We start from the raw sequence: 27319 nt of genomic DNA on the forward strand, positions 1-27319 counted from the left end.
AACTGAAAATTACTACTATAATGAAATATATTAAATTTAGATTGGCAAAAATGAGAAATTTGAAGATTCTTGTATTGATAAGAATATAATCAAAAGAAATGCTTATACACTATTGATAAAAAATTAAAATTGGTACCACTTTGCAAAATACTTTGGTATATCTTATAAAGTTGAACATGAGCACATTTAATGACATGAAATTCTAATCTTAGGAATATACCTTAGGGTCTTATAATAACCCTGTGTACGAGACAGCAAAAGAGACACTGATATATAGAATAGTCTTATGGACTCTGTGGGAGAGGGAGAGGGTGGGAAGATTTGGGAGAATGGCATTGAAACATGTAAAATATCATGTATGAAACGAGTTGCCAGTCCAGGTTCGATGCACGATACTGGATGCTTGGGGCTGGTGCACTGGGACGACCCAGAGGGATGGTATGGGGAGGGAGGAGGGAGGAGGGCTCAGGATGGGGAACACATGTATACCTGTGGCGGATTCATTTTGATATTTGGCAAAACTAATACAATTATGTAAAGTTTAAAAATAAAATAAAATTAAAAAAAATAATAATAAAGTTCTTAATAGAAAAAAGCTGAAATCAGCCCAAATATTCACTGACAGAATAAAGATATGTGAACTGTGGTTGAAATATTCTGTAACAGTGAAAATGCATGAACTAAAGCTCAAAAATAAACATAATCAAGCAATTTCTTTTAAGAATACATACATGTGCCATACAACTATTTTTCAAAAAAATGGAAGGAACTAGCACATACAACATTTATGCAACTAATTATCTCTTGGGAAAATGTAAGGGATAGAATAAGGACTTAGCACAGGCCATAGAACAGTACTGCTAAATTTCTAATTCTTAAATCTAATTCATAAATCTGATAGTGGATTCATGTCCATTCATTTTATTTTTCTTGCTTTAAATTTGCATATAAGTTATTATGTACTATTTTGTATGATCAAATGATACATAATAAAATACTTTAAATATGTCAAGCTTTGCACAGCACTTGATGTTTAGTAATTGTTATATAAATAGTAGTTCCTATTATTCTTTAAAACTTATAGAAGCAAAAATCAAATAATAGTGACACTATAATCATTAATTAAGACAACTAAACAAAATGATCAATATGTAAATTAAAAGAAAGATAATCTAAACATCATCCTAAATAATTCAGTAAACAATTATATAAGCTATATTTACAAAATAACTTACCTAATGTGTCACATTTCTCTCTAGCTCCACAAATGTCTTCCCTTAAAACAAAAGATTTTGAAGCATTTTTAGAAAATATTTTTGCAACAAGCCAAAGCAAAGACAAAAAAGCTTTAATTTTGACATGTCTATTGCCCTAAACTGACTTCTAAGATCTAGTTCTCTCAAGCTCTCAATAAGTTTAAACCTAGAGTAAGGCACCATTTTTGCATACCAATAAGCAAATAGGTACAGTATAAAGGTGACTGCTATAAACAGCTGGAGCTTAATCATTTTCAATGAAAAGCCTTCTCAATGTATTTTTCACCTCTCTGCCTTTACCTTTGCAGTAGTATATGTAATACTCTTTTCTTGATGTTTCAACATCATTATGAACTAAAACTATTCTCTGCTGCAAAATAATGATGTTCTCAAATGTTACCAAGTTGCTTAAACTTTTTGCTTCTGCATTACTCAGTCTCTAACCATTCAGTATGACAATTCTCTAGTCTCCTTCCCCATGGTCTCCTCTTAGAGCCCTTTTCTTCCCTCCCATTTTAATATATTATCTCTAGCCATAACATAGGGCATTAGAATACAGTGTATAAATGTGAGCAATTCTGCTTTACTTTGGAAAACAGATAAAGCACATGGACTATGTCAGTTGTTTTACACTGACTAAAGGTTTTCATTTCAGGGTTCTAGAAAGTCAAAATTTCTCTGAGTCTAATCTTCAAACAAAAGATTTTTTTCCCCTTTGGCCAACCAACCAAGCAAAACAAACTACAAACCTGGGATTCTTATACCATGACGGTTGCTGAAACAACAGTGTGAATTAACAATGTACTTGTAAAATAATCATTTTATAATAATAGCAGCTGTTTTTCATATAAATAAATAGGGTTGAAAAAAGCCTAGCAAAAGCAGCCCAGTAATTAAGATACGCACTGAGCAACAAAACACAGAGCAGATAGGGTTTTTTTTTAAGTATAAGGAGTCCAAAATAAATTCAGAGGCTTTCTTTTCCAAGCGATTGGAAGGTCAAATAGGGAAAAAACAAAATGCATTCTCAGTTCCATAACTATGTTAATTTTCAAATAATTTTCCTAATTCTGTTATTCTGTCACTAACATACTAAGGAAATCATTTTGTTTAGGTCAAGCCATTACTTAGCAACCTAATGCTGCTAATTTCCTAAGGAATCAGGCCAGTGTTCTGGTCTGAAAGAAACAGAAGAATGCTTTCATTCAAGGGTATCTTTCATAATACAAGTTCTCATAGAACACTACTATGTACTACTGATTAAGAATTAAGGTAACAAGAAGTATCAGTGATCATGCAGGAGAGAAAGGGTAAACAATTTCATTGGAAGGGTTATTTCTAGAACTGTACCTTGTGATAAGAACAGCAGTATCATGATGGGATGGGTGGGCATCGTCAAGAACATTCTGAGTTTGTTGCCATAAACAGAAGTTGCGTAACGTGGTAGCTGCATTAAAACTGATGACTGGTCCTTCCTATACACACACAAAAATTCAGCAATTCAAAATTACATCAAAACATTCATGCCCTCTCCCTTCCAAACTTGTCAGTGTTTATGCAGTTCATTCAATAGCATTTTTATAGGCAAATGAAGAAGTCACTTCATTGCTCCCTCATGCCTCAAACATATTTTAGCAATCCTTAAAACGTCGTGATGAAAACAGAATTGAATTAGATGCTTCTCAATGTAAGCATCCAATATTTCAGATCAAAAAACTAACTTCTAAAATTTATATTTTAAATCTAACAGTAGAATTATAAAAAGTGAATATCTGATTGTTATCAACCTTAACTTTTTAAATTGTTTATTACTTTCTGTGACTTCCTCTGTTGTCATTTCCATCATGATGGAAAAAGTCAACCTCATTCCTTTCTGAATCAAGATTTTTAACATGTATTTTTCAATTATCCCATTTCATGATCTACATACATATATTCCTGCTAAGAGCTTACTACAACTAGGAATATTAGTTTTAGAACTGTTTCTTACCTGCTCATCATGAATTATAACTAATTTTACAATTACTATGTTTATAAGATTTCCAATACTTGAGTCCTTGTAGATTGCTGCAACCTGCAAGGAAAAAGTATAAGATTTGATGCCTAAAATCAATGTTTTTTCCTTAAAAGGAAATTAAAACCAATCTGACATCATCAATTCTCCAATTCATTTGCACACTGGAATCTCCTAGGGAGCTTTTCATAAACCTTAAAGCTCAGGCCACATCCCCCCTTATTAATTAAATCAGAATCTCTAGGGTTGAGACACAGGCATCAGTATCTTTTAAAACTCCCTGGCATTTTTCTGATTCCAATGTGAAGCCAAGTTTGAGAAACAGTATCCTTAATCTTGTTACCAAGATTAATCCATTGATCAGCAGCATCCATATCACCTAGAGCTGATTAGAAATACAAACTCTCAGGCCCATCTGGACAAGTGAGTCAGAAACTTTAGTTTAATAAGATCTCCAAGGCATCTGAATATGGATTGTGGCTTGGAAATACTGTTCTTGATGATTCAGCAAAAAATTGTGTCACAATCCACAATTTATGTGACCAAAATACTCCATAAAAATAAACACATAAATTTTACCTATTCTTTGGTAGTTTTACCTAATCTTTCTTGCCATGACTGGGTATTTTCAATTCTGAATATGCTTATGGTTTTTAATTGCTTAGCACCATTAGAATCCATGGAGACAAATTCATCAAGAATCACAAAGAGTCATCAGTTCAGTTCAGTCACTCAGTCATGTCCAACTCTTTGTGACCCCATGGACTGCAACACACCAGGCTTCCCTGTATATCACCAACTCCTGGAGCTTCCTCAAACTCATGTCCATCAAGTCAGCAAAGAGCCACAGAAGAAGTCATAGGTCACAATCTGGTCTTCCACTCTCCAAAATTGGAGAATGCAATTCTACAAGGGACTCTGCATGGGCTCAGTTTGTGACTCATAGTGTTGTACAATTCACCAAATAATATCCTCCTCTTATAGCCACCATGGAGGTTGCCAGATAGCAAGAGTGTATTCCATGACCAACGCCTCTGCCTAGGATTTCTGTAGAGATACACCTTTCTGGAGCTGGGCCACCCGTGCCATGAAAATTGCTTCTGAATGTGGATCACCATCTCCTGGACCACTGTCCAAACCAAGACAGCAATTCCTTCAGGAGATGCTACTTCTTTCATTTATTTAATTAATATTGAGCAAATATTCCTTCCTTTATTGGCTACAGACCCAGATACAGGGAAGAGAAGATGGTCCCTGACCTTGTGGAGCTTACAGTTTGCTAGAAGAACCAGTAGTGAAGCCCTGATGCTATCAGCCAAAGTTGCTTCAACATAATGAATAACATGAGAACCATCAGAACCAGGCCCAAAAGCATCTCTGGAAATGCTGACCCTGTAGGTCAGCATGAACTTAAATAAAGTTTCTAGCATTTTTCCTATTGTTTTAGCTGTACAACCACAAACACAGATTGACCATCTTTACCTGTAGTGATGCCTTTTGTTCTAGTATTTTTTGGCAAGAGTGATGGTCACCCCAGTGGAGTTAAGAGTTCAGTTAAACAGAGACAGGCAGATGACTGGCAATTTCATGCTGATCGGCTAGTATTGCAGTATTGCTCACTTTAAAATGGCAGCTGTGGAAAAATCTATGGCTGACTAATATATAGAGAGTTACATGGAAAATGAGCATCTATTGTAAAAAACAAAGTATACCCATATGTGTGCCTTCTGAGTTATCCTCTGATCATGTGAGATTAAAAGTAGATGTTTCCCTAAGTCAAACTAGAAGGTAAACAAAGCACCTCAAAGGTAAGCACAAAGGCTCTTTTAATGAAAGCCAATTGAGAAGACTTGTCACTGGCCGGCATGCATTCCTGGTCCTCCAGAGATAAAAGCTTAGGCACTGTGAAGTATCTAAACGGCTAATTTCTCTATGCATTGCCTGAAATGTGCTGCCTACAAATGACAATCTGGATATATAATATAAACTATAAAATAACCACAAAAATGTTTTCAGTTTCAGAAGAAAACAGATGTGGCACCTTGATTGACAAGTGACCAAGCAACCAGCTAGAATTTAGAAACACATTCCCAGTGTTCCGACACTATGTTTTTAAATATATTACTTCAGCAAAATTTCTTTTAAAATTTAACTTTAGGAAAAAAAATAATTCAAGTAATTATGTAAGATGGGCAATGTTATGAAGCAGAGTCCTTTTAATTCCAATTTTAACTGCCACTTGTTGATAACACCTAATTACCAGGCTGCTATAAAGATTAAATGAGATGGTGTACAACAAGCATTTAGATCACTAGAAAAATAGCGCTGATGAACCTATTTTCAGGGCAGGAATAGAGACACGGACATAGAGAAGGGACTTGTGGACATGGGCGGCGGGGAGGGGAATGGAGAGGGGAGGGTGAGACAAATTAAGAGAGCAGCACTGACACACATCCACTTCGTGTAAAACAGACAGTGAGCGGCCAGTTGCTGTCTGGCACAAGGAGCTCAGCTCAATGCTCTGTGATGACCTAGAAGGGTAGGAGGGAGTGGTGGGAGGGAGGTTCAAGAGGGAGGGGATATATATACACATATAGCCCATTCACTTCATTATACAGCAGAAACCAACAAAACATCATAAAGCAATTATATTCCAATTAAAAACAAACAAACAAAAGCAACAACAATAAAAAATAAAGAACACTAGTTATTTTAAAGAAAAGGATTTAGATCAGGGTCTGGGTCACAGTGATCAATGACAGCTATTATTACTACATTCAGAAGAAAAGGCATATGTTACATATAATGTTTATTCTAGTTCATGTGTTTCAAATTAGTTATCATAGAATGGCAAATTGAAAGCAAAGGATCCAAAAGCTTCACAGTTTTATCTCGTTCGATATTTATTAAATATCTACTGGCTTACCTAATACCATTAAAAATTCAGTCTTCCAGGGGTAAAAGACACAGATGGTTCAGTTTAAATAATTATTCATATACCCCCCAAAAAATCCTCAGGATGGTATTTTGTTTTTACACTAAAATGCCATGTTTCTATATACACTTTCGTGCATAAAACAGATAAGCTAGTGGGAAGATGCTGTACAGCATAAAGAGTTCAGTTCAGTGCTCTGCGACAGCCCAGAAGAGTGGGACAGTGGCGGTTAGGAGGGAGGCTCTAGAGGGAGGGCATATATGTATACAGATAGCTGGTTCACAGTGTTGCACAACAGAAACTAACACAACAGTGTAAAGCAAATGCACGGCAATAAAAATTAATTAAAATTAAATGGCATGTCTCTTCAAGGTCATTTTGCTTATTTAATTGTAGACACTTACTTCTTACTATTTTATGCATTGACCTTTATAATCTATGTCCTCACATTCTATACATATATATTTTTTCAGTATTTGGATATTTAGAGGTGCTTTTATTGAATAACTGTTCAGTTAAGCTGAATGGTGAATCAGGCAGGTAAACGATCAGAAGGCCTACTTTTTATTTCAGAAAATTTTCTAATTATCATGACAACATGCTTCTCTTATCCCTAAAACTGCCACACCATAATAGGCCACCATAATGATAGGGTATCATGTTTGCAACTTCCTTATAAATACATAACTAGAAATAATATTTATTGAATATTTACTGTTTGTCAGATGTGATCTAAGTTTTAAATGTATTAATTCATTTAATAATTCTCACAACAAATTTTATGAGCTGGAAACTATGGTGTCCATTTTACATATAAGAAAATTAAGGTACAGAGAAATTCATAACACACTCAAGGTTAGGTGGCTGGAAGCAACAGAGTAATTTCCACCCGAGGTAGTCTAGCTTCAGCTCTGACTACTTTGTCTGATCTTATGAAATTTCAGCACTCTACCCTAAGTACTTCCTAAATAGCTCTTGGCACAAACGGTATTTTAGACCCTGAGTGATTCATGCCCTACCCCCTGACACTGTCCTGCTACAGTTACTTGACCATGGCCTCAGAAGTCCTACACAGACAGGAGACCTAGATTTCAGTTCTGGCTCTTACTAGTTACAAGCCAGTTATCCAGCTCTGGAAATAGATTTATCTACTTTTTGTCTCAATACCCCCCACCACACTGAGCACCAAGCACCCTTGGTCACAATGCCCTGGTGTACTGGATTAGTATTCACCAGAAGCTGTTGGGAAAAGGGTGTGCAAACATTTGTTTTAAAGAAAAAAATTATTCCACAGTTGGAGAAAAGTTGAGTAAAAAGATAGCTTCATGGATATCTTGGAGTGGATAACTCCAAGGATAACTCTTCATGGAGTCTTGACTAGGCTAAGTCTTGACTAGCCTTGACTAGTCTTGACATGCATAAATATTAAATGTACAAGAGAGGTATTTATTATATGCAGCATCTCACTCAATTGCCTGGCCAAATTCTCTTTTCCCCTCCATGAACAAGCCACAGGACTAGCATCCCACCCCACAGACTATACAGTATAAAACACTAGATCAGATTTCCAAGGTATCTTTTCTGTTCTATAAAACTACGTAATATTATTATATATAACTGTAATCACTCCATTTTAGAGTGCTATGCATTAGGACTTTTATTGATCCAATTAAAATGTGTTCAGTCCTTTATTCTATAAGTGTTTTCCGCCCCCCTGGCATCTAGAATTCATATTGCTTTACAGGCTTCATAAAATAGTAAACATTGCTTCATAGATAATTAGCAAAAGGAAAAGAAATGCTATAAATTGTTTAAATATTTAAGAAAATCTCAAGCAACATACAGTTCATGCAAAGCATGAAGTAAATTATATCTCGATTAACTGACCACTATTTTGAAACACAGCTTCAGCAAATGTTCATATATGGCATGTTTAGAGACCACCATTTTTTTAAAGCCATTTAAAAAAATGAAGATAATTGACATATATCAGTGTATTAGTTTTAGGTATACAATGATTTGTTATATGTGTGTGTGTGTGTGTGTGTGTATTGCAAATGACCACTACAATAAGTACTCTTGCCTGGAAAATCCCATGGACAGAGGAGTCTGGTGGGCTGCAGTCCATGGGGTCGCTAAGAGTCGGACACGACTGAGCGACTTCACTTTCACTTTTCACTTTCATGCATTGGAGAAGGAAATGGCAACCCACTCCAGTGATCTTGCCTGGAGAATCCCAGGGATGGGGGAGCCTGGTGGGCTGCTGTCTATGGGGTCGCACAAGAGTCAGACAGTCTGAAGTCAGTCAGTCAGACGACTGAAGCGATTTAGCAGCAGCAGCAGCAGCAACTACGGTCACCACGCTGTACATTACATTCCCCAGGAGTAATTTATCTTATAACTGGATATTTGTACCTTCTGACCACCTTCACCTTTGAAGTTATCTATAAAAATCTGATTTTAGCAAAGTGAACAGATTTTGTTACATAGATCCTTACTTACCAGAAAGATGTTATTGTTTTTAAGTTAGAAAATGACGTATGTCCACATATGTCCAAAGAAAATATATGCAAAGAATTAAGAACAGGTAGAGCACTGAGTTGAAGGAAAAGGTAAAATAAAATGGTTGAATGTGATGTACGAAAGCAAATCATTAGTTTTTACTCTAATGTGGTTGAAAATTTTCCCCATCCTAAATAACATCAGTAAAAACAACTCAAAGAATTGAAAGCAATGATATTATGTCAATGTAATGTAGGTGAAACTTTCTAGTTAATAAATGCCTCTAATAGCAACTGTGTTTTTAAAAATAGGGCTAATTCCTGACAAATGATGCTCTTGAGATTTACATTATTAAATCTGTAACAAGGTGAATATTATCAAATCAAACTTTGTATACAAAAGGAGTGCAGAGGCTTCTGACAATATATCCAAGGTTTATTAAACAGTAAGTCATTGCATATCAAAATAAATCTGCTAAAAAAAGTAATTTTCCTAATTTAAATACTACTTAATACTTTAATAATGAATTTAAATTGACATTTTAACCTGTTAATATCCCCCAAATTCTCTAAGGAATAATTTTAGAGTAGCGAAAAACTGAACATCTCTGCTCATTTAACACACACTTATTTCATTAGGTACACTATACACCACAAATGTGTTTTTCTCAGCTAATTTTAATGTTATTTCTAGAAACTCTTTGAATAGAGATCACTAAGCTATTTTTACAACATGAGTAAAGCACTCTAAAAGGTGAATTAAATTGCACATTATTTCTATATCCACTGCACTCAGATATTGTTAAACTGTTGAAAGAAAAGGAAAAGTTTGAGAAGACAGCAGAATTGTTTACTTTGTATGGGATGAGTAAGGGTAGATAATCACCTCTGTAAAGTATGTATACAATCCATCTGCTCAATGCTGAAAGCATTCAGCAATCTCCCCGACTATATCTGGGGCGCAACACAAAATCTCTTTCATCACTTTGAACTTTTCTTTAAATGACTCTCAATCATATTCCAGGTGTAAATCACATGTTCTTGTCTTTTCCCTAAAGTACTATGACCAAATAATATTACCAATACCCCAAGTGTGTCAATAAATACAGTTAAGGTCTCTTTAAAAATTAGGACATACACAAAATTTGAATGGCTTCTTCTTTAACTGGCAACATTTGGGGACAGTTTTGGGGAGACAGCATTCCTCTTACTTCTGTAGAGCAATCTGGAAATGGACTTCACAAGTGCAGATAAAACAAGCTGGATCATATTTGATGAGTCTCTATGTAGTGTGACCAACTGTCCTGTCTGCTCAGGACTGAGGGATTTCCAGGGATATAAGACTTTTAATACTACAACTAAGAAATTCCCAAGCAAAACAAGTCTGTTGACTCTTTCTCCAAGTTTCTTCTTACCTTTAATATGGTTTACATCTACAAATATAGCTATAGCCACTATTGTTAACTAATAAAATAACAATGCATGTCCAAAATCATAAAGTCTGCTGACTTTCCTATATCCGTATTTAAACATTTAATGAAAGAGAAAAGGAATAGGGAAAACAAAAAACCCAGGTAATCTGAAGTCATCTGAAATTAGACCTCTGAAGAGGAAAGAAAGTATGTATAAAACCAAAACTACCTCAAAAGGGAGATTTATCCTCCTAAATTTTTCCTCCTATAGTCCATGGGGTTGCAAAAGAGTCGGACATGACTTGGTAACTAAACAACAACAACATCTATATTTGGAATATCCCCCTGTTCCTCAACTGTGGCAGTATTTCCCTATGAATGAAAGCTAAACACAAACTAACTGACAGCATCTATGAACATTTCATCTTAACTGAAACGGGCTCTCCTAATGTAATTAAACATCTAGGGAATGGTACGTGCATGCACTGGTCTGCAGTTTCAAGCGATCTCAGAACAGATTTACTTTTCATGATGGCAGAAGGTTGACTTTGTCATTGATGAACTCTGGTTTTAAAACCCCCATGGACAACTTCACAAGGTACATCACAATATCTTCTAATTGATACTGTGATTATAATGATTTTAATCATAAAATACACATGACAAAACTTTTCTGAGGATGGTACCATCACCAAAACTGGATGTAACTATTCAAAAATTACTCTTGTGTTCCTTTACCTCTTAGAGTCAGTATTTCCAAAGCACTGATAAGGGAGTTGTCATTTAGCATCAAAACCTGCTGTACTTAAAAAATCTAGTATTTTTCTTCAGTATCTCTATCACCTTCCCAATTTTATTAATGAATATCTTCTTCAACCATATAAAATTCCCAAGTTTAACCCACACTATTCCAGGCTTCAGCAATACATGAACCGTGAACTTCCAGATGTTCAAGCTGGTTTTAGAAGAGGCAGAGGAACCAGAGATCAAATTGCCAACATCCGCTGGATCATGGAAAAAGCAAGAGAGTTCCAGAAACACATCTATTTCTGCTTTATTGACTATGCCAAAGCCTTTGACTGTGTGGATCACAATAAACTGTGGAAAATTCTGAAAGAGATGGGAATACCAGACCACCTGACCTGCCTCTTGAGAAATCTGTATGCAGGTCAGAAAGCAACAGTTAGAACTGGACATGGAACAACAGACTGGTTCCAAATAGGAAAAGGAGTATGTCAAGGCTGTATATTGTCACCCTGCTTATTTAACTTCTATGCAGAGTACATCATGAGAAATGCTGGGCTGGAAGAAGCACAAGCTGGAATCAAGACTGCCAGGAGAAATATCAATAACCTCAGACATGCATGTGAAACCCCACCCTTATGGCAGAAAGTGAAGAGGAAGTAAAAAGCCTCTTGATGAAAGTGAAAGTGGAGAGTGAAAAAGTTGGCTTAAAGCTCAACATTCATAAAATGAAGTTCATGGCATCTGGTCCCATCACTTCATGGGAAACAGATGGGGAAACAGTGGAAACTGTCAGGCTTTATTTTGGGGGGCTCCAAAATCACTGCAGATAGTAACTGCAGCCATGAAATTAAAAGACACTTACTCCTTGGAAGGAAAGTTATGACCAAGCTAGACAGCATATTGAAAAGCAGAGACATTATTTTGCCAACAAAGGTCTGTCTAGTCAAGGCTATGGTTTTTCCAGTGGTCATGTATGGATGCGAGAGTTGGACTGTGAAGAAAGCTGAGAGCCGAAGAATTGATGCTTTTGAACTGTGGTGTTGGAGAAGACTCTTGAGAGTCCCTTGGACTGCAAGGAGATCCAACCAGTCCATTCTGAAGGAGATCAGCCCTGGGATTTCTTTGGAAGGAATGATGCTGAAGCTGAAACTCCAGTACTTTGGCCACCTCTTGCGAAGAGTTGACTCATTGGAAAAGACTCTGATGCTGGGAGGGATTGGGGGCAGGAGGAGAAGGGGATGACAGAGGATGAGATGGCTGGATGGCATCACTGACTCAATGGACTGGAGTCTGAGTGAACTCTGGGAGTTGGTGATGGACAGGGAAGCCTGGCATGCTGCGATTCATGGGGTTGCAAAGAGTCGGACACGAATGAGCGACTGAACTGAACTGAACTGATTCCATATAAATGATATAATTTCCTATATATCAATCAGCATCCTCCATGTCAATGTTCTCATTAGAAGCCCTTCACAATGAGCATGCCACACCAGTATCTAAATAATTACACATCTAGATAATTATACATATCTAGATCGTTACTTGGATTCAGAGGTTAAAAAGTAATCAGGATAAATCTGTATGTATTGCTGTGTTGTCACTTTAAAAATTCAATTCAAGGAAATAAAACACATCTACACTGCACAAATTTCAAAGCGTCATTTTAGATTATATGTTTGTTTCCCATTATAATGTCACTTATTCTGAAAAAAGTATTACCTTAATCATTTATCTACTTATTCTTTTACTAACTATTGAGTGCTCATTTCATAACAGATACTTTGTTTAGACACAGAAGCAATGTATTCCTAGCATGTATAAGAATTTAAGATAAAATGCTATATGTAAGGAAAATAACAAGGTCTTAGGGTCTTTTTGGTCACAATGAAGTTGATCAGAGAGTTCTTGCTAAGTGAAATTTATAATAGATGTGTCCAGGTCCCATCTTTTCAGCCAAGCAGCCCTGAATTCCCTCCCTGTGAATATGAGATATGATCCAATACCCTGAATGTGTATAAATAGAGGAAACTATAAATTTCATCAGCTAAACCAAGATACTCCTGAGCATGAAAGAGCTGTTTTTAGCAATTACTTCAATAGAACAGGACTTAATCCAGGAATGTCCCAGACAGTAGGTACAAGTGTGTATATATATGTGCCCATTAGTCCCTCAGGTGTGTCTGACTCTTTGTGACCCCATGGACTGAAGCCCACCAGGCTCCTCTGTCCATGGAATTCTCCAGGCAAGAATACTGGAGTGGGGAGCCATTCCCTTCTCCAGGGGATCTTCTCCAAGAGATCTTTCCCACCAAGAAACCAAACTTGGGTCTCCTGCACTAGATTCTTCACCATCTGAGCCACCAGGAAAGCCCATACCTATGTAATGTGTGCCTATGTACTTTTATGTATATAGAGCGCTACCACTAACACAGAACTGGTGCTCTTCACTAGCACTAGAAATCTTTCATATGCCACCACCACTGCTCAACAGAGACGTTAACATTAGATCAAAAGTTCTTGTAGCTACTGTGCTCTTATTGTTCGTTGTCGTTGTTCAGTCACTAAGTGACTGACTCTGTCTGACTGACTCTTGTGTCTGACTCTGCGACCCCATGGACTAGAGCACACCAGGCTCCCCTGCCGTTCACTCTCTCCCTGAGTTTGCTCAAACTCATGGCTGTTGAGTCCATGATGCCATCCAACCATCTCATCTTCTGTCACCCTCTTTTCCTCTGGCCCTCAATTTTTCTTAGCATCAGAGTCTTTTCCAACAAGTTGGCTCCTCACATCAGGTGGCCAAAGTATTGGAGCTTCAGCTTCAGGATCAGTCCTTCTAATGAATATTCAGGGTTAATTTCTTTTAGGATTGACTGGTTGGATCTCCTTGCAGTCCAAGGGAGTCTCAAGAGTCTTCTCCAGCACCACAGTTTGAAAGCATCAATTCTTCAGCACTCAGCCTACTTTACAGTCCAACTCTCACATCCATACATGACTACTGAAAAACCACAGCTATGACTTTATGGACTTTTGTTAGCAAACTGATAAAAAGGTTAAAAAGTCTCTGCTTTTTAATACACTGTCTGGATCTGTCATAGTTTTTCTTCCAAGGAGCAAATGTCTTTTAATTTCAAGGCTGCAGTCACCATCCAGTGATTCTGGAGTTCAAGAAAATAAAATCTTCCACTGTTTCCATTTTTCCTCTACTATTTGCCATGAAGTGATAGGATCGAATGCCATGATCTTAAGATTAGTTTTACATCACAAGTTTGTTAAAGCAGCTCTATTAATAATAGAGTTCCTTTTATTACCATAAATACCTTTATAACTTAAAATATGTGTCCCAATTTGATTTGGTGAATGCAGTAGTAGTAAAATTAGTATTCCCTCCTTCTATACAGAAACAAGATTAAAAATTCAGATTCAAAGGGCAAAAGATCAATTCTGTCACTAGGGGGCAGAAGTCATTCACATGATGAAGTCAAGATTGAAGCACTTTCTGTAAGGGGTTTGTTTAAAAGAGTTTTAGATTTTTTAAAAAATTGTCCAAGTAACAGAATGGAATACTTGCTATATACATCTATTTAAATTTCATTCAGATATTTTGGCTTAAATGTAAACAATTTGCTTACATCTAAAGTTTGGGGAAATTTTTAATTAAATGTGAAAAAATATTATGTAAAACATTTTAGAAAATACAAAGGACCTGTTAAGTTTACTTACAATTGACATCAGAGTTAGTACGTAGTGCTGCAAGTTCTGTCCATGATGATGAACCATTTTAGAGTCAGCTGTAACCATAACTTCCACGTATCTTGGATATGATAAAAAACGTTTTTTCCTGGAATGCAATTGACTTCTTTCATCTTCCAACGATATATTTTTTGAAGTGTATCCTAAAACTCTTTCCTCCTTTATATTGAGATTTTCATTCACGTCGCTGTAGTTATGAAAGGATAAAGTAGTTTTCTTTATTTCACTTTCTGGTGGGGGAAAAATATAATAATGTAGAGTCATTAAATTGGATGTGGCTCAAAATACTGCACAGAATAGAAGGGCCAAAAATATTTAATATTTTTACATCTGTTTCCAATATGAAATATAAAGACAAAAAATTTATTTTAAAGTCTTACACCGCATTAGCATAAGCATTACTACTACTCATAGTAATACAATGTTCACATTTTCACATATTGCAGTAACAAAACCATATATAAGTCTTACTTTAACAGCCATGACTATTCAAAATGTGTATTAACCACTGGGAAGAAAATAAAAACAAACCAAGGAGAACTCAGGCTTTTTTCAGTAGGTAAATTGGGTCCTCAAGCCATTGACTGCATCTAATCTCATCACAGAGAAATTATATTTTATAGGATAAACCTTCATAAAGTACAGAAAACAAATATATTTTTTGTTATGCAACATCTAAAGAGCATCAAAAGAAAATGAATCCGTATGGCAACAGATGGCTTTTCAAACCCAGAAATTCAAATGTTGATATAAATTTTGTAATACTTGATTATATAAAATACCTGATTACTTTGATTATGTTTGTTTATATATAAATACAGCATTAAAACTGCTAAAACATTAGGGATTATTATGGCAACCACTTTAAGTCCTTCTATAAAAGTCACTTCTAAATTCATGATTATTTGTGCCAATGGAAAAAATTTCATAGGCAGCTTCAGTGTTTGTTCTATTTCCTTCTCCTTCAATTTGTTCCTCTACTCTCTTTCTTATTTTTCTCCACTAATTTTTCTGATAATTGTTTGGTGAAAATATTTAGAACAGGAAAGTAGATCAAAGCAAACAGGTAAGAAGAAATAAAAGGTCCTGGATAGTTCATAAGTCAAATCATCAATACTACAACAATCAAGATTTAGTTGTATTACAAGGATTAGACAGAATATAAACCTGTATTACAAAAATAATTCATTTCCCTTAAAATTAGTAGCAACTCTATGGTTGTAAAAAATGAAACTAAAGTCCTTGAACAATGTTTCTACAGATGAACTGCTTTTTCTAATTTCTAAAACTATCCTGCCTTTTAATATTACTACACTGTTAAGTTTTAAAATATAGCTCAGTGGGAGACTATGGGCATCTGACAAACTGAATATAGATTCCTAACATTTTGTCTTGCCATTTTTCCTAAGTTGAGTCAACCACCAAAATGTGCTGTGCTGTGCTAAGTCGCTACGGTCATATCTGCAAGGCTCCTTTGTCCATGGGATTCTCCAGGCAAGAATTCTGTAGTAGACTGCCATACCCTTCTCCAGGGGATCTTCCCAACCCAGGGATTGAAACTGCATCACTTACGTCTCCTGCATTGGCAGGCAAGTTCTTTACCACTGGTGCCACCTGGGAAGCCCACCAAAATATTCATGACTAATTATTTGACCCTGGAGAAGATCTTAGATGTATCCGATGTACACAAATCCCAGCGTTATCAGGAAAAAGATAAATATTCATGTTTTGATTATTTGTTCACTCATTTCATTCATTCAAAATAAACTTTCACTGAGTACCTGCTCAATGTCACCAAACATCAGAAATTAAGCAGCAAATAGCATCTAATAAAGTTTATACTCCAGTGGGAAGAGTAAAAAAAATGAACACATATCAAAGGACTTAAAGTTATTTCTCAAATTAATCCTTAAATAACAATTCAATCAAAAGATTTAACAAAATGGCTAAAACTTAAAAGACTGATAATACCAAGTATTGTCTCAGCCACTTCAGAATACTATCTGGCAATTTTTAAATTACACATGTACCTATCCTATGACCCCCTCAATTGCAATCCTGATACCTAAAAGAAGGAAAACATATGTCCAGAAAACACTAAGAATGTCCATAGCATGACCTGCATAAATACCAATGGAATAAAGAACCAAGAAAGAAACCTTTATGTATATGGTCAAATGATGTTTGACAAGTGTGCTAAGGACAGCCCATGAAGAATGAATAGGTTCTTCAACAAATGGTGTTGGGACAACTAGATATGTCCATGCAAAAGAGTGAAATTGGACTTCATCTTATATCATATATAAAAGTTAACTCAAAATGGATTAAGATCTAAAACAACTTTGAAACTCCTAAAAGAAAACAGAGGAAAAGCTCCATGACAGTGGGTCTGACAGTGATTATTTGGATATGACACCAAAGCGCAGGCAATAAATGCAAAAAAACAGACAAACGTGACTGCAAACTTAAAAATGTATATGCATTAAAGAACACAATCAAAAGAGTGAAAATGCAATGGGAAAATACTTGCAAATCATATCTGATGAGGAGCTACAGAGGTAATACCCACTATATATATATATATATATATATATATATATATATATATATATTCTTATAACTCAATAAGGGCTTCCCTAATAGCTCAATTGGTAAAGAATCCACCTGTACTGCAGGAGACCCCAGTTTGATTCCTGGGTTGGGAAGATCCCCTGGAGAATGGATAGGCTACCCACTCCAGGATTCTTTGGCTTCCCTTGTGATTCAGCTGGTAAAGAATCCACCTGCAATTGCAGGAGACCTGGGTTCGATCCCTGGCTTGGGAAGATCCCCTGGAGAAGGAAATGGCTACCCATTCCAGGATTCTGGCCTGAGAATTCCATGGACTATATAGTCCATGGGGTTGTAAAGAGTCAGACACGACTAAGCAACTTTCACTTTCATGACTCAATAAAAATAACCTGATTTTTTAAATGGGGACAGGACTTGAATAGACATTTTACCAAAGGTAAAAAATGTACAACTGCATATAAAAAGATGGTCAATGTTACTTATCATTAGAGATATGCAAATCAAAACTACAATGAGATATCATTTAAAACCGATTAGGATGGCTAATATTAAAAAGAACAGAAAATAATAAGTGTTGATGAGGATGTGGAGAAACTGGAACCTTCATGAACTGTTGGTTGGATTATAAAATGGGGTGCAACCGCTATGGGATATAGTATAAAAGTACCTCAAAAATTTATATACAGAACTACCAAATGATCCAGCAATTCTACATCTCAGTATATATCCAAAAGAATTAAAAGCAGGGTCTTGAAGTAATATTTGCCCACTCATGTTCACTGCAGCATTATTTACAATAACCAAAAGGTGGAAGCAACTCAAATATCTATTGATAGATAAATAGATAAATGAAACACGGTATATATAGCAAATGGGTTACTCATCTTTAAAAAAGGAAATTATTACATGCTCTGATATGGCTGAATCTTGAGGATAGTAGGATAACTAGAAATGAGCCAGGCACAAAAGTATAAATCCTATTTGATTCTACTTATTAGCTATCTAAAACAGTCAAAAATCATAGAAACAAAATTGAATGGTTGGTTACCAGGGCCTGTCAATATCTCCACCTGAGATAGCCCCCAAAGTTCTGTCCAGCCTGGGTGCTACAAAATTAAACATCTCACTGGTTAATAGTAAGCTAAACAAGAACATAATTGAGGAATTACTGTGGCTTGAAGGAGTCAGATTGACAGTAAGTTAGAATAGGTGACTCTCTGTAGGCTGAAATAATGAAAGAAAGAAAGAAGAACTCCAAACTGGAATGAAAACATTGGATAAACAATATACACATAAAAAAAATAAAAAGAATCCTTAGAACAAAAAAATATACAAATTCAAATTTAAAATCCAATTCTGGAGTAATTGCTTTAAAAAGGGAAAAATAAACATTAAGAAGATATTATAAACAACTTGATACAAACAAATTAAGAAATGTTTTCTAGAACATTTCTGAAAAAACACAACTTATCAAAACTGACCCACGAAGAATTAGAAAGTCTAATAGCCAAATAACTTAAAAAAATTGAACTCGAATCAATTCTTCCCCAAAAACCCAGTCTCAAGGGGCTTCACCAGCAAACATGACTAAACATTTAAAGAATAAATAGCACTACTTTCTCAAAACTTTTCTAAGAACTTAAAAAAAGGGAAAGATCTCAAACATGTTTCATCTGTCTTTTAAATGATATATCAGAATATATTCATGACCTTAGTTTTTGTTTGAGAAAGGACTTTAGGAGACAAAAAATACTAACCAAAAAGACTATTCATTTGAGTAAACCAAGACTTTGAACTGTGTTCACCAAACAACATTATTATGGGAAAAGGAAGAGATATCTGGAATAAATATAAACAAAGGACTTATATACAGATTATATCGTTAACCACTGCAAATAAGATAATAATAAAAATAAGGGAGACATGAATACTTCACAAAAGGCAAAATTCAAAGGCATAAACACAGGAAACAGTACCAAAAATTACCAATAATCTGGGAAATGCACATTAAAACGCAATGAAATTTAACTATATATCCTCCCAAATGGCTAAAATGAAAAATATTGAAAATAACTAGGCATGGTAATATAATGTGGGGCTCCTGAACCTCTCATATACTGCTGGAGACAGTGAAAAGTGGAATAATCACTTTGTAAAATTTCAGTGGACTAAGAAGGAATTGGGATATGTCACATAGCTTAGTGCAAAAAGGATACAATTATTATATTCCCTTAAAATCAGTAAGTATAGGTATGCGTATATACTGCTATTAAAATAAGCCCATTACCAAAGGAAAAAAGATACTTAGTACAAATTCTAAATTCAAAGTGTTGTGGGATGACTTAAGAACAGAAAAATCAGCAAAAGTAAGGAAATAGAAAAAAAAGCAACAGAATAAAATTAACATGAAACACAAATAACACAATGTATATTGTCTATCATAAATCAAGTAGAGATTATCCATGAACAGCACAGGCTTGAACTATGTGGGTTGACTTATACATGGATGTTTTTCAATAAATATGTACTATAGGACTGTGATCTGCAGATCTGAAGATGCAGAAATACAGATATGGAGAGCCAGCTGTAAAGGTACATGCAGATTTTACACTGAACAGGGGAGTCAGCACCTCAAACTCCTTCCTTGTTTATGGGTCAACTTTTCATTTCTAACAAATTTACTTATATTAACTCATCTAATTTTTGTTTAATCACTAAGTCATATCCCACTCTTTTGGACTGTAGTCTACCAGGCTCCTCTGTTCACGGGATCTGCCACACAAAAAGACTGAAGTGGGGTGCCATTTCCTTTTCCAGGGGATCTTCCTGACTCATGAATGGAAACCACATCTCCTGTACTGGCAGGCAGGTTCTTTACCACTGAGCCACCAGGGAAGCCCAACTTATTTAACGGTGGCATATAAAGTAAGTACTATTATTAATCCCACTTTATAGATGAGTAATCCACAATACACAGAGATTAAGGAATTAACATACACAGTTAATTAAATTTGTATGCAGGTCAGGAAACAACAGTTAGAACGGGACATGGAACAACAGACTGGTTCCAAATCAGGAAAGGGGTACATCAAGACTGTATATTGTCACCCTGCTTATTTAACTTATATGCAGAGTACATCATGAGAAACACTGATCTGGATGAAGCACAAGCTGGAATCAAGATTATGCTTGGGGCTGGTGCACTGGGACGACCCAGAGGGATGGAATGGGGAGGGAGGAGGGAGGAGGGTTCAGGATGGGGAACACATGTATACCTGTGGCGGATTCATTTTGATATTTGGCAAAACTAATACAATTATGTAAAGTTTAAAAATAAAATAAAATTAAAAAAATAAAAATAAAATAAGATTGCTGGGAGAAATATCAATAACCTCAGATATGCAGATGACATCTCCCTTATGGCAGAAAGGGAAGAAGAACTAAAGAGTCTCTTAGTAAAGTGAAAGAGGAGAGTGAAAAAATTGGCTTAAAACTCAACATTCAGAAAACTAAGATCATGGCATCCAGTCCCATCAATTCATGGCAAATAGATGGGGAAACAGTGGAAACAGTGGCAGACTTTATATTCTTGGGCTCCAAAATCACTGCAGATGGTGACCGCAGACATGAAATTAAAAGACACTTACTCCTTGGAAGTAAAGTTATGACCAACCAAGACAGCATATTAAAAAGCAGAGACATTACTTTGCCAGCAAAGATCTGTCTAGTCAAAGCTATGGTTTTTCCAGTGGTCATGTATGGATGTGAGAGTTGGACTATAAAGAAAGCTGAGTGCCAAAGAATTGATGCTTTTGAACTGTGGTGTTGGAGAAGACTTTTGAGAGTCCCTTGGACTGCAGGGAGATCCAACCAGTCCATCCTAAAGGAGATCAGTCCTGAGTGTTCATTGGAAGGACTGATGTTGAAGCTGAAACTCCAATACTTTGGCCATCTTATGTGAAGAGCTAACTCATTTGAAAAGACCCTGATGCTGGGAAAGATTGAAGGCAGGAGGAGAAGGGGACGACAGAGGATGAGATGGTTGGATGGCATCCCTGACTCAATGGATATGAGTTTGAGTAAACTCTGGGAGTTGGTGCTGAACAGGAAGGTCTGGCGTGCTGCAGTCCATGGGGTCACAAAGTTGGACATGACTGAGCAACTGAACTGACTGAGCTGAAAATGAAAACAAATAACTGGTTCATTTCAAAAACCAGATAAAAAAAAGTAACTGGTTCATATACAAATAAAGGTAGTTTAAATTTGTCAATCAAAAAGCAAAGGCTTTATAGAATTAGATTAGTAAAATACAGCCATATCTAATTAATAAATAGCACATCTGAGATTGAAATCCTAGATATCTGGCTCCAAAGTTGATGATTTTAACCACTAAAACATATTGCCTGACAATGAAGGAAAAAAAGAAAGAAAACTGTAATTTAACAACAAACACACTTTCACCAAAACAGATATCAGGGGTTTGATCTCTATAGAAAATGAAATAATGATAAGAATATTGTGCAGACTTTGTAAAATATTTGAATTATTTGGGAGAAATCTGATTTCATGCTTTAACACACAACTATATGAGTGAATTTTGTTAATTACAAGTGACAAAAATGAAAAAAATTAAATCCGACACATTTTTATGTAGCTTAAAAAACAAAATAAAGATTTAAGAAATATATATGGATGCAATAACACTAGGTAAAAAGCAGGGAGATGACATGCATGACATTTAGAATGATCAGGTGAGGGGAGGTAGATGGACTAAATGAGAGGGTGGGTGCAAGCAAAATTGTGTGGCCATATATGGGCTGTTGTCCAAATGCTGTTTTTCATATTGGTTTACATATTCATGACTTTCATTATTATTATTAACAAGTTCTTAACAAACAGTAATTTACAAAACCAACTACTATTAAAATAACAGGACAGTTCTGATCGCCATCATACAGTAGTTTTAGAAATGCTAAATATTAGGAAAGAAATGCTGAATATTAGAGAGAAAGTTTTTTTGCTAATGTTTTGATTCTGCAAATCTAATTTTGCAAAGACAAATGGCTTTGATAACTGAAATAACCAAGAGCCCACATTTAAAATTTTTTAAACCAACAATCCTCAACAAAGGAATAATTCAACAATGGAATGTTATGCAGATATGGAAAAAAAATGAATGAGGTCTATGTGTTTTCATAAGGAAGGATGTTCATGATGCATTTTTAAATAAAAAGTGTAAGTAGCAAAATAATATGAATGAGAGTATGATCTCATTTTTGTGAAAACAAACTTTAACAAAATATACAGATTCATAAAAACTTATATGACGAGCCAAAAATACATGGAAGTATATACCTCAGACTTTTAGCACTGGTCATAAGGAGAGGTTTGACTAGACAACTACTAAATTCTTTCATTAATATCTCAGTCTCCTTTAAATCATTACAGTGAATTTGTTTACTGGTTTCTGAATTATACTATTATTTTTGAAAACAGTATCTGTAACTAGGCTAAATGTTTTATCTCATTACCTCTTTCTGATATTTATGCTTAAGTACTATAATAAATGATCATAAAAATGACCTTTCCAAATACCCTAAATAAATGAGCATTATGCAAAGCTCTTTGCCAATTCAATTACACCATTTCTATGCAATGCTCCATTAACTCAAATGTTTAAACAACGTCTTGTCCTTTATTAATAACAAGCATAGTATGACTCAAAACTAATTTAGACCAAAGCACTACATCTTAAACATCATGCAACGATGATAATCTGCTTACTAGAACATAAAATACTTAAAATTACAAAAGCAAAAATAACTCTTACAACAGCATACAGTATTCTAGAATGCAAGGTGATTAAATAATCTATGCAAATATAAACTACTAAAAAGTTTGTCAAACAATAATGAAATTATCCGTAATTTGACATGAACATTCTACTGACACCTCATATTCAAAGCATATAAAAATGAGTTAATTTTCTTTTCCCATCTTGAGTTTCCCTTTTTCTATCAATGTGGGCAATAACTTCCAAATACCATACTGAAACTAAACTCTACACCACAATTGGGCTCTTCCTATCTTTCCTTCACCGTTTGTATCTGATCACCAAGTTTTGCCACTTCTTCATATTTTTCCTTGTATTGCTCCTGTTGTCAATAATATTATTGCCTCTAAACTTATTCAGAGCTTTCTCACTTAAGAGTAACATTGTTGCAATCAGTTCAGTTCAGTTGCTCAGTTGCTGTGGACTCTGCAACCCCATGAACTGCAGCACCCCAGGCCTTCCTGCCCATCACCAACTCCTAGAGTTTACTCAAAGACATGTCCATTGAGTCAGTGATGCCATCCAACCATCTCATCCTCTGTAATCCCTTTCTCCTTCCGCCTTCAATCTTCCCAGCATCAGGGTCTTTTCAAATGAGTTAGATCTTCACATCAGGAGGCCAAAGTATTGGAGTTTCAGCTTCAACATCAGTCTTTCCAATGAATATTCAATGATTGATTTCCTTTAGAATGGACTTGTTGGATCTCCCTGCAGTCCAAGGGACTTTCAAGAGTTTTCTCCAACACCACAGCTCGAAAACATCAATTCTTCAGCGCTCAGCTTTCTTTATAGTCCAACTCTCACATCCATACATGACTACTGGAAAAACCATAGCCTTGACTAGACGGACCTTTGTTGGTAAAGTAATGTCTCTGCTTTTTAATATGCTGTCTTGGTTGGTCATAACTTTTCTGCCAAGGAGCAAGCATCTTTTAATTTCATATCTGCAGTCACCATCTGCCGTGATTTTGGAGCCCAAAAAATAAAGTCTCTCACTGTTTCCATTGATTCCCCATCTATTCACCATGAAGTGATGGGACCAGATGCCATGATCTTAGTTTTCTGAATGTTGAGTTTTAAGCCAACTTTTTCACTCTACTCTTTCACTTTCATCAAGAGGCTCTTTAGTTCTTCTTCATTTTCTGCCATAAAGGTGGTGTCATCTGCGTATCTGAGGTTATTAATATTTCTCCCAGCAATCTTGATTCCAGCTTGTGCTTCATCCAGCCTGGCATTTTGCATGATGTACTCTGTATATAAGTTAAATAAGCAGGGTGACAATATACAGCCCTGACATACTCCTTTCCCGATTTGGAACCAGTCTGTTGTTCCATGTCCAGATCTAACTGTTGCTTCTTGACCTGCATACAGATTTCTCAGGAGGCAGGTCTGGTGGTCTGGTATTCCCATCTCTTTCAGAATTTTCCACAGTTTATTGTGATCCACACAGTCAAGGGCTTTGGCATTGTCAGTAAAGCAAAAGTAGATGTTTTTCTAGAACTCGCTCGCTTTTTTGATGATCCAATGGATGTTGGCAATTTGATCTCTGGTTCCTCTACCTTTTCTAAATCCAGCTTAAACATCTAGAAATTCATGGTTCACGTATTGTTAAAGCTTGGCTTGGAGAATTTTGAACATTACTTTGCTAGCTGGAAGTGAAGTGAAGTTACTCAGTTGTGTCCGACTCTTTGCCACCCCATGGACTGTAGCCTACCAGGCTCCTCCGTCCCTGGGATTCTCCAGGCAGAAAAACTAGAGTGGGTCACCATTTCCTTCTCCAGCACATCTTCCCAACCCAGGGATCAAACCCAGGTCTCCCATATTGCAGCCAGACACTTTACCATCTGAGCCACTAGGGAAGCTCATTGCTAGCATGTGAGATGAGTGCAATTGTGCAGTAGTTTGAGCACTCTTTGGCACTGCCTTTCTTTGAAATTAGAATGAAAACTGACCTTTTCCAGTCTTGTGGCCACTGCTGAGTTTTCCAAATTTGCTGGCATATTGAGTGCAGCACTTTTACAGCATCAACTATTAAGATTTGAAATAGCTCAACTACTCCCATCACGTCCACTAGCTTTGTTTGAAGTGATGCTTCTTAAGGCACACTTGACTTCTTAAGGCCCGCATGAATTGTAAATCAAAATAAGACACAAACTATCTCTTGAATGACCCCACTATCATTATTAGTCTCTTCTCCCTCCCATTCACCCTTCATTTGTATCCAAAATGATTCATTTTTAGACTATCCCTTTCATCTCATCCTTATTCAGGAAATTACAATGGATCATCTTTGCTGATAAGATGAAGTCCCAAGCCCCTCCCCATCAGCCCACCACTAAACATAGTCATCCCCACTACCATTAAGCAATATACTCCATCAAGGCCTGAAAACACTGCTGGGCAATATGTTCTGCCCTTTGGATATGCTTAATAAATGTTCAGGGATCAAGACCATCCCTATGGAAAAGAAATGCAAAAAAGCAAAATGGCTGTCTGAGGAAGCCTTACAAATAGCTGTGAAAAGAAGAGAAGCAAAAAGCAAAGGAGAAAAGGAAAGATATAAGCATCTGAATGCAGAGTTCCAAAGAATAGCAAGAAGAGATAAGAAAACCTTCCTCAGTGATCAATGCAAAGAAATAGAGGAAAACAACAGAATGGGAAAGACTAGCGATCTCTTCAAGAAAATTAGAGATACCAAGGGGACATTTCATGCAAAGATGGGCTCGATAAAGGACAGAAATGGTATGGACCTAACAGAAGTAGAAGATATTAAGAAGAGGTGGCAAGAATACACAGAAGAACTGTACAAAAAAAAATCTTCACAACCCAGATAATCACGACGGTGTGATCACTGACCTAGAGCCAGACATCCTGGAATGTGAAGTCAAGTGGGCCTTAGAAAGCATCACTATGAACAAAGCTAGTGGAGGTGATGGAATTCCAGTTGAGCTATTTCAAATCCTGAAAGATGATGCTGTGAAAGTGCTGCACTCAATATGCCAGCAAATTTGGAAAACTCAGCAGTGGCCACAGGACTAGAAAAGGTCAGTTTTCATTCCAATCCCAAAGAAAGGCAATTCCAAAGAATGCTCAAACTACTGCACAATTGCACTCATCTCACATACTAGTAAAGTAATGCTCAAAATTCTCCAAGCCAGGCTTCAGCAATACATGAACCGTGAACTTCCTGATGCTTAAGCTGGTTTTAGAAAAGGCAGAGGAACCAGAGATCAAATTGTCAACATCCGCTGGATCATCAAAAAAGCAAGAGAGTTCCAGAAAAACATCTATTTCTGCTTTATTGACTATGCCAAAGCCTTTGACTGTGTGGATCACAATAAACTGTGGAAAATTCTGAAAGGGATGGGATTACCAGACCACCTGATCTGCCTCTTGACAAATCTGTATGCAGGTCAGGAAGCAACAGTTAGAACTGGACATGGAACAACAGACTGGTTCCAAATAGGAAAAGGAGTGCGTCAAGGTTGTATATTGTCACCCTGCTTATTTAACTTCTATGCAGAGTATATCATGAGAAACACTGGGCTGGAAGAAACACAAGCTGGAATCAGGATTGCTGGGAGAAATATCAATAAACCTCAGATATGCAGATGACACCACCCTTATGGCAGAAAGTGAAGAGGAACTAAAAAGCCTCTTGATGAAAGTAAAAGTGGAGAGTGAAAAAGTTGGCTTAAAGCTCAACATTCAGAAAATGAAGATCATGGCATCCAGTCCCATCACTTCATGGGAAATAGATGGGGAAACAGTGGAAACAATGTCAGACTTTCTTTTTTGGGGCTCCAAAATCACTGCAGATGGTGACTGTAGCCATGAAAGTAAAAGACGCTTACTCCTTGGAAGGAAAGTTATGACCAACCTAGATAGCATATTCAAAAGCAGAGACATTACTTTGCCAACAAAGGTCCATCTAGTCAAGGCTATGGTTTTTCCTGTGGTCATGTATGGATGTGAGAGTTGGACTGTGAAGAAGGCTGAGCGCTGAAGAATTGATGCTTTTGAACTGTGGTGTTGGAGAAGACTCTTGAGAGTCCCTTGGACTGCAAGGAGATCCAACCAGTCCATTCTGAAGGACATCAGCCCTGGGATTTCTTTGGAGGGAATGATGCTAAAGCTGAAACTCCAGTACTTTGGGCACCTCATGCAAAGAGTTGACTCATTGGAAAAGACTCTGATGCTGGGAGGGATTGGGGGCAGGAGGAAGGGGCCGACAGAGGATGAGATGGCTGGATGGCATCAGTGACTCGATGCACGTGAGTCTGAGTGAACTCCGGGAGTT

General features: G+C 36.4%; 1 protein-coding gene across 4 annotated transcripts in view; it reads right to left on the reverse strand.

The window, feature by feature from the left end:
• Nucleotides 1-27319, reverse strand: part of ADAMTS20 (ADAM metallopeptidase with thrombospondin type 1 motif 20) — a 203690-nt gene that overhangs the window by 140681 nt on the left and 35690 nt on the right. For 3 of the 4 annotated variants that reach the window (XM_055581273.1, XM_055581282.1, XM_055581264.1), the window contains 4 exons: nt 14586-14845; nt 3247-3330; nt 2607-2731; nt 1236-1276 (listed from right to left, as the gene is read on the reverse strand). In XM_055581273.1, the coding sequence (XP_055437248.1) occupies nt 1236-1276; nt 2607-2731; nt 3247-3330; nt 14586-14845 (510 nt within the window). Of the gene's footprint in view, nt 1-1235; nt 1280-2606; nt 2732-3246; nt 3331-14585; nt 14846-27319 lie in introns of those variants that run through there. The other variant, XM_055581294.1, reaches the window with a different exon arrangement.

This window comes from Bubalus kerabau, chromosome 1 (genome assembly GCF_029407905.1).
Source record: "Bubalus kerabau isolate K-KA32 ecotype Philippines breed swamp buffalo chromosome 1, PCC_UOA_SB_1v2, whole genome shotgun sequence".
Lineage (NCBI taxonomy): Eukaryota > Metazoa > Chordata > Mammalia > Artiodactyla > Bovidae > Bubalus > Bubalus kerabau.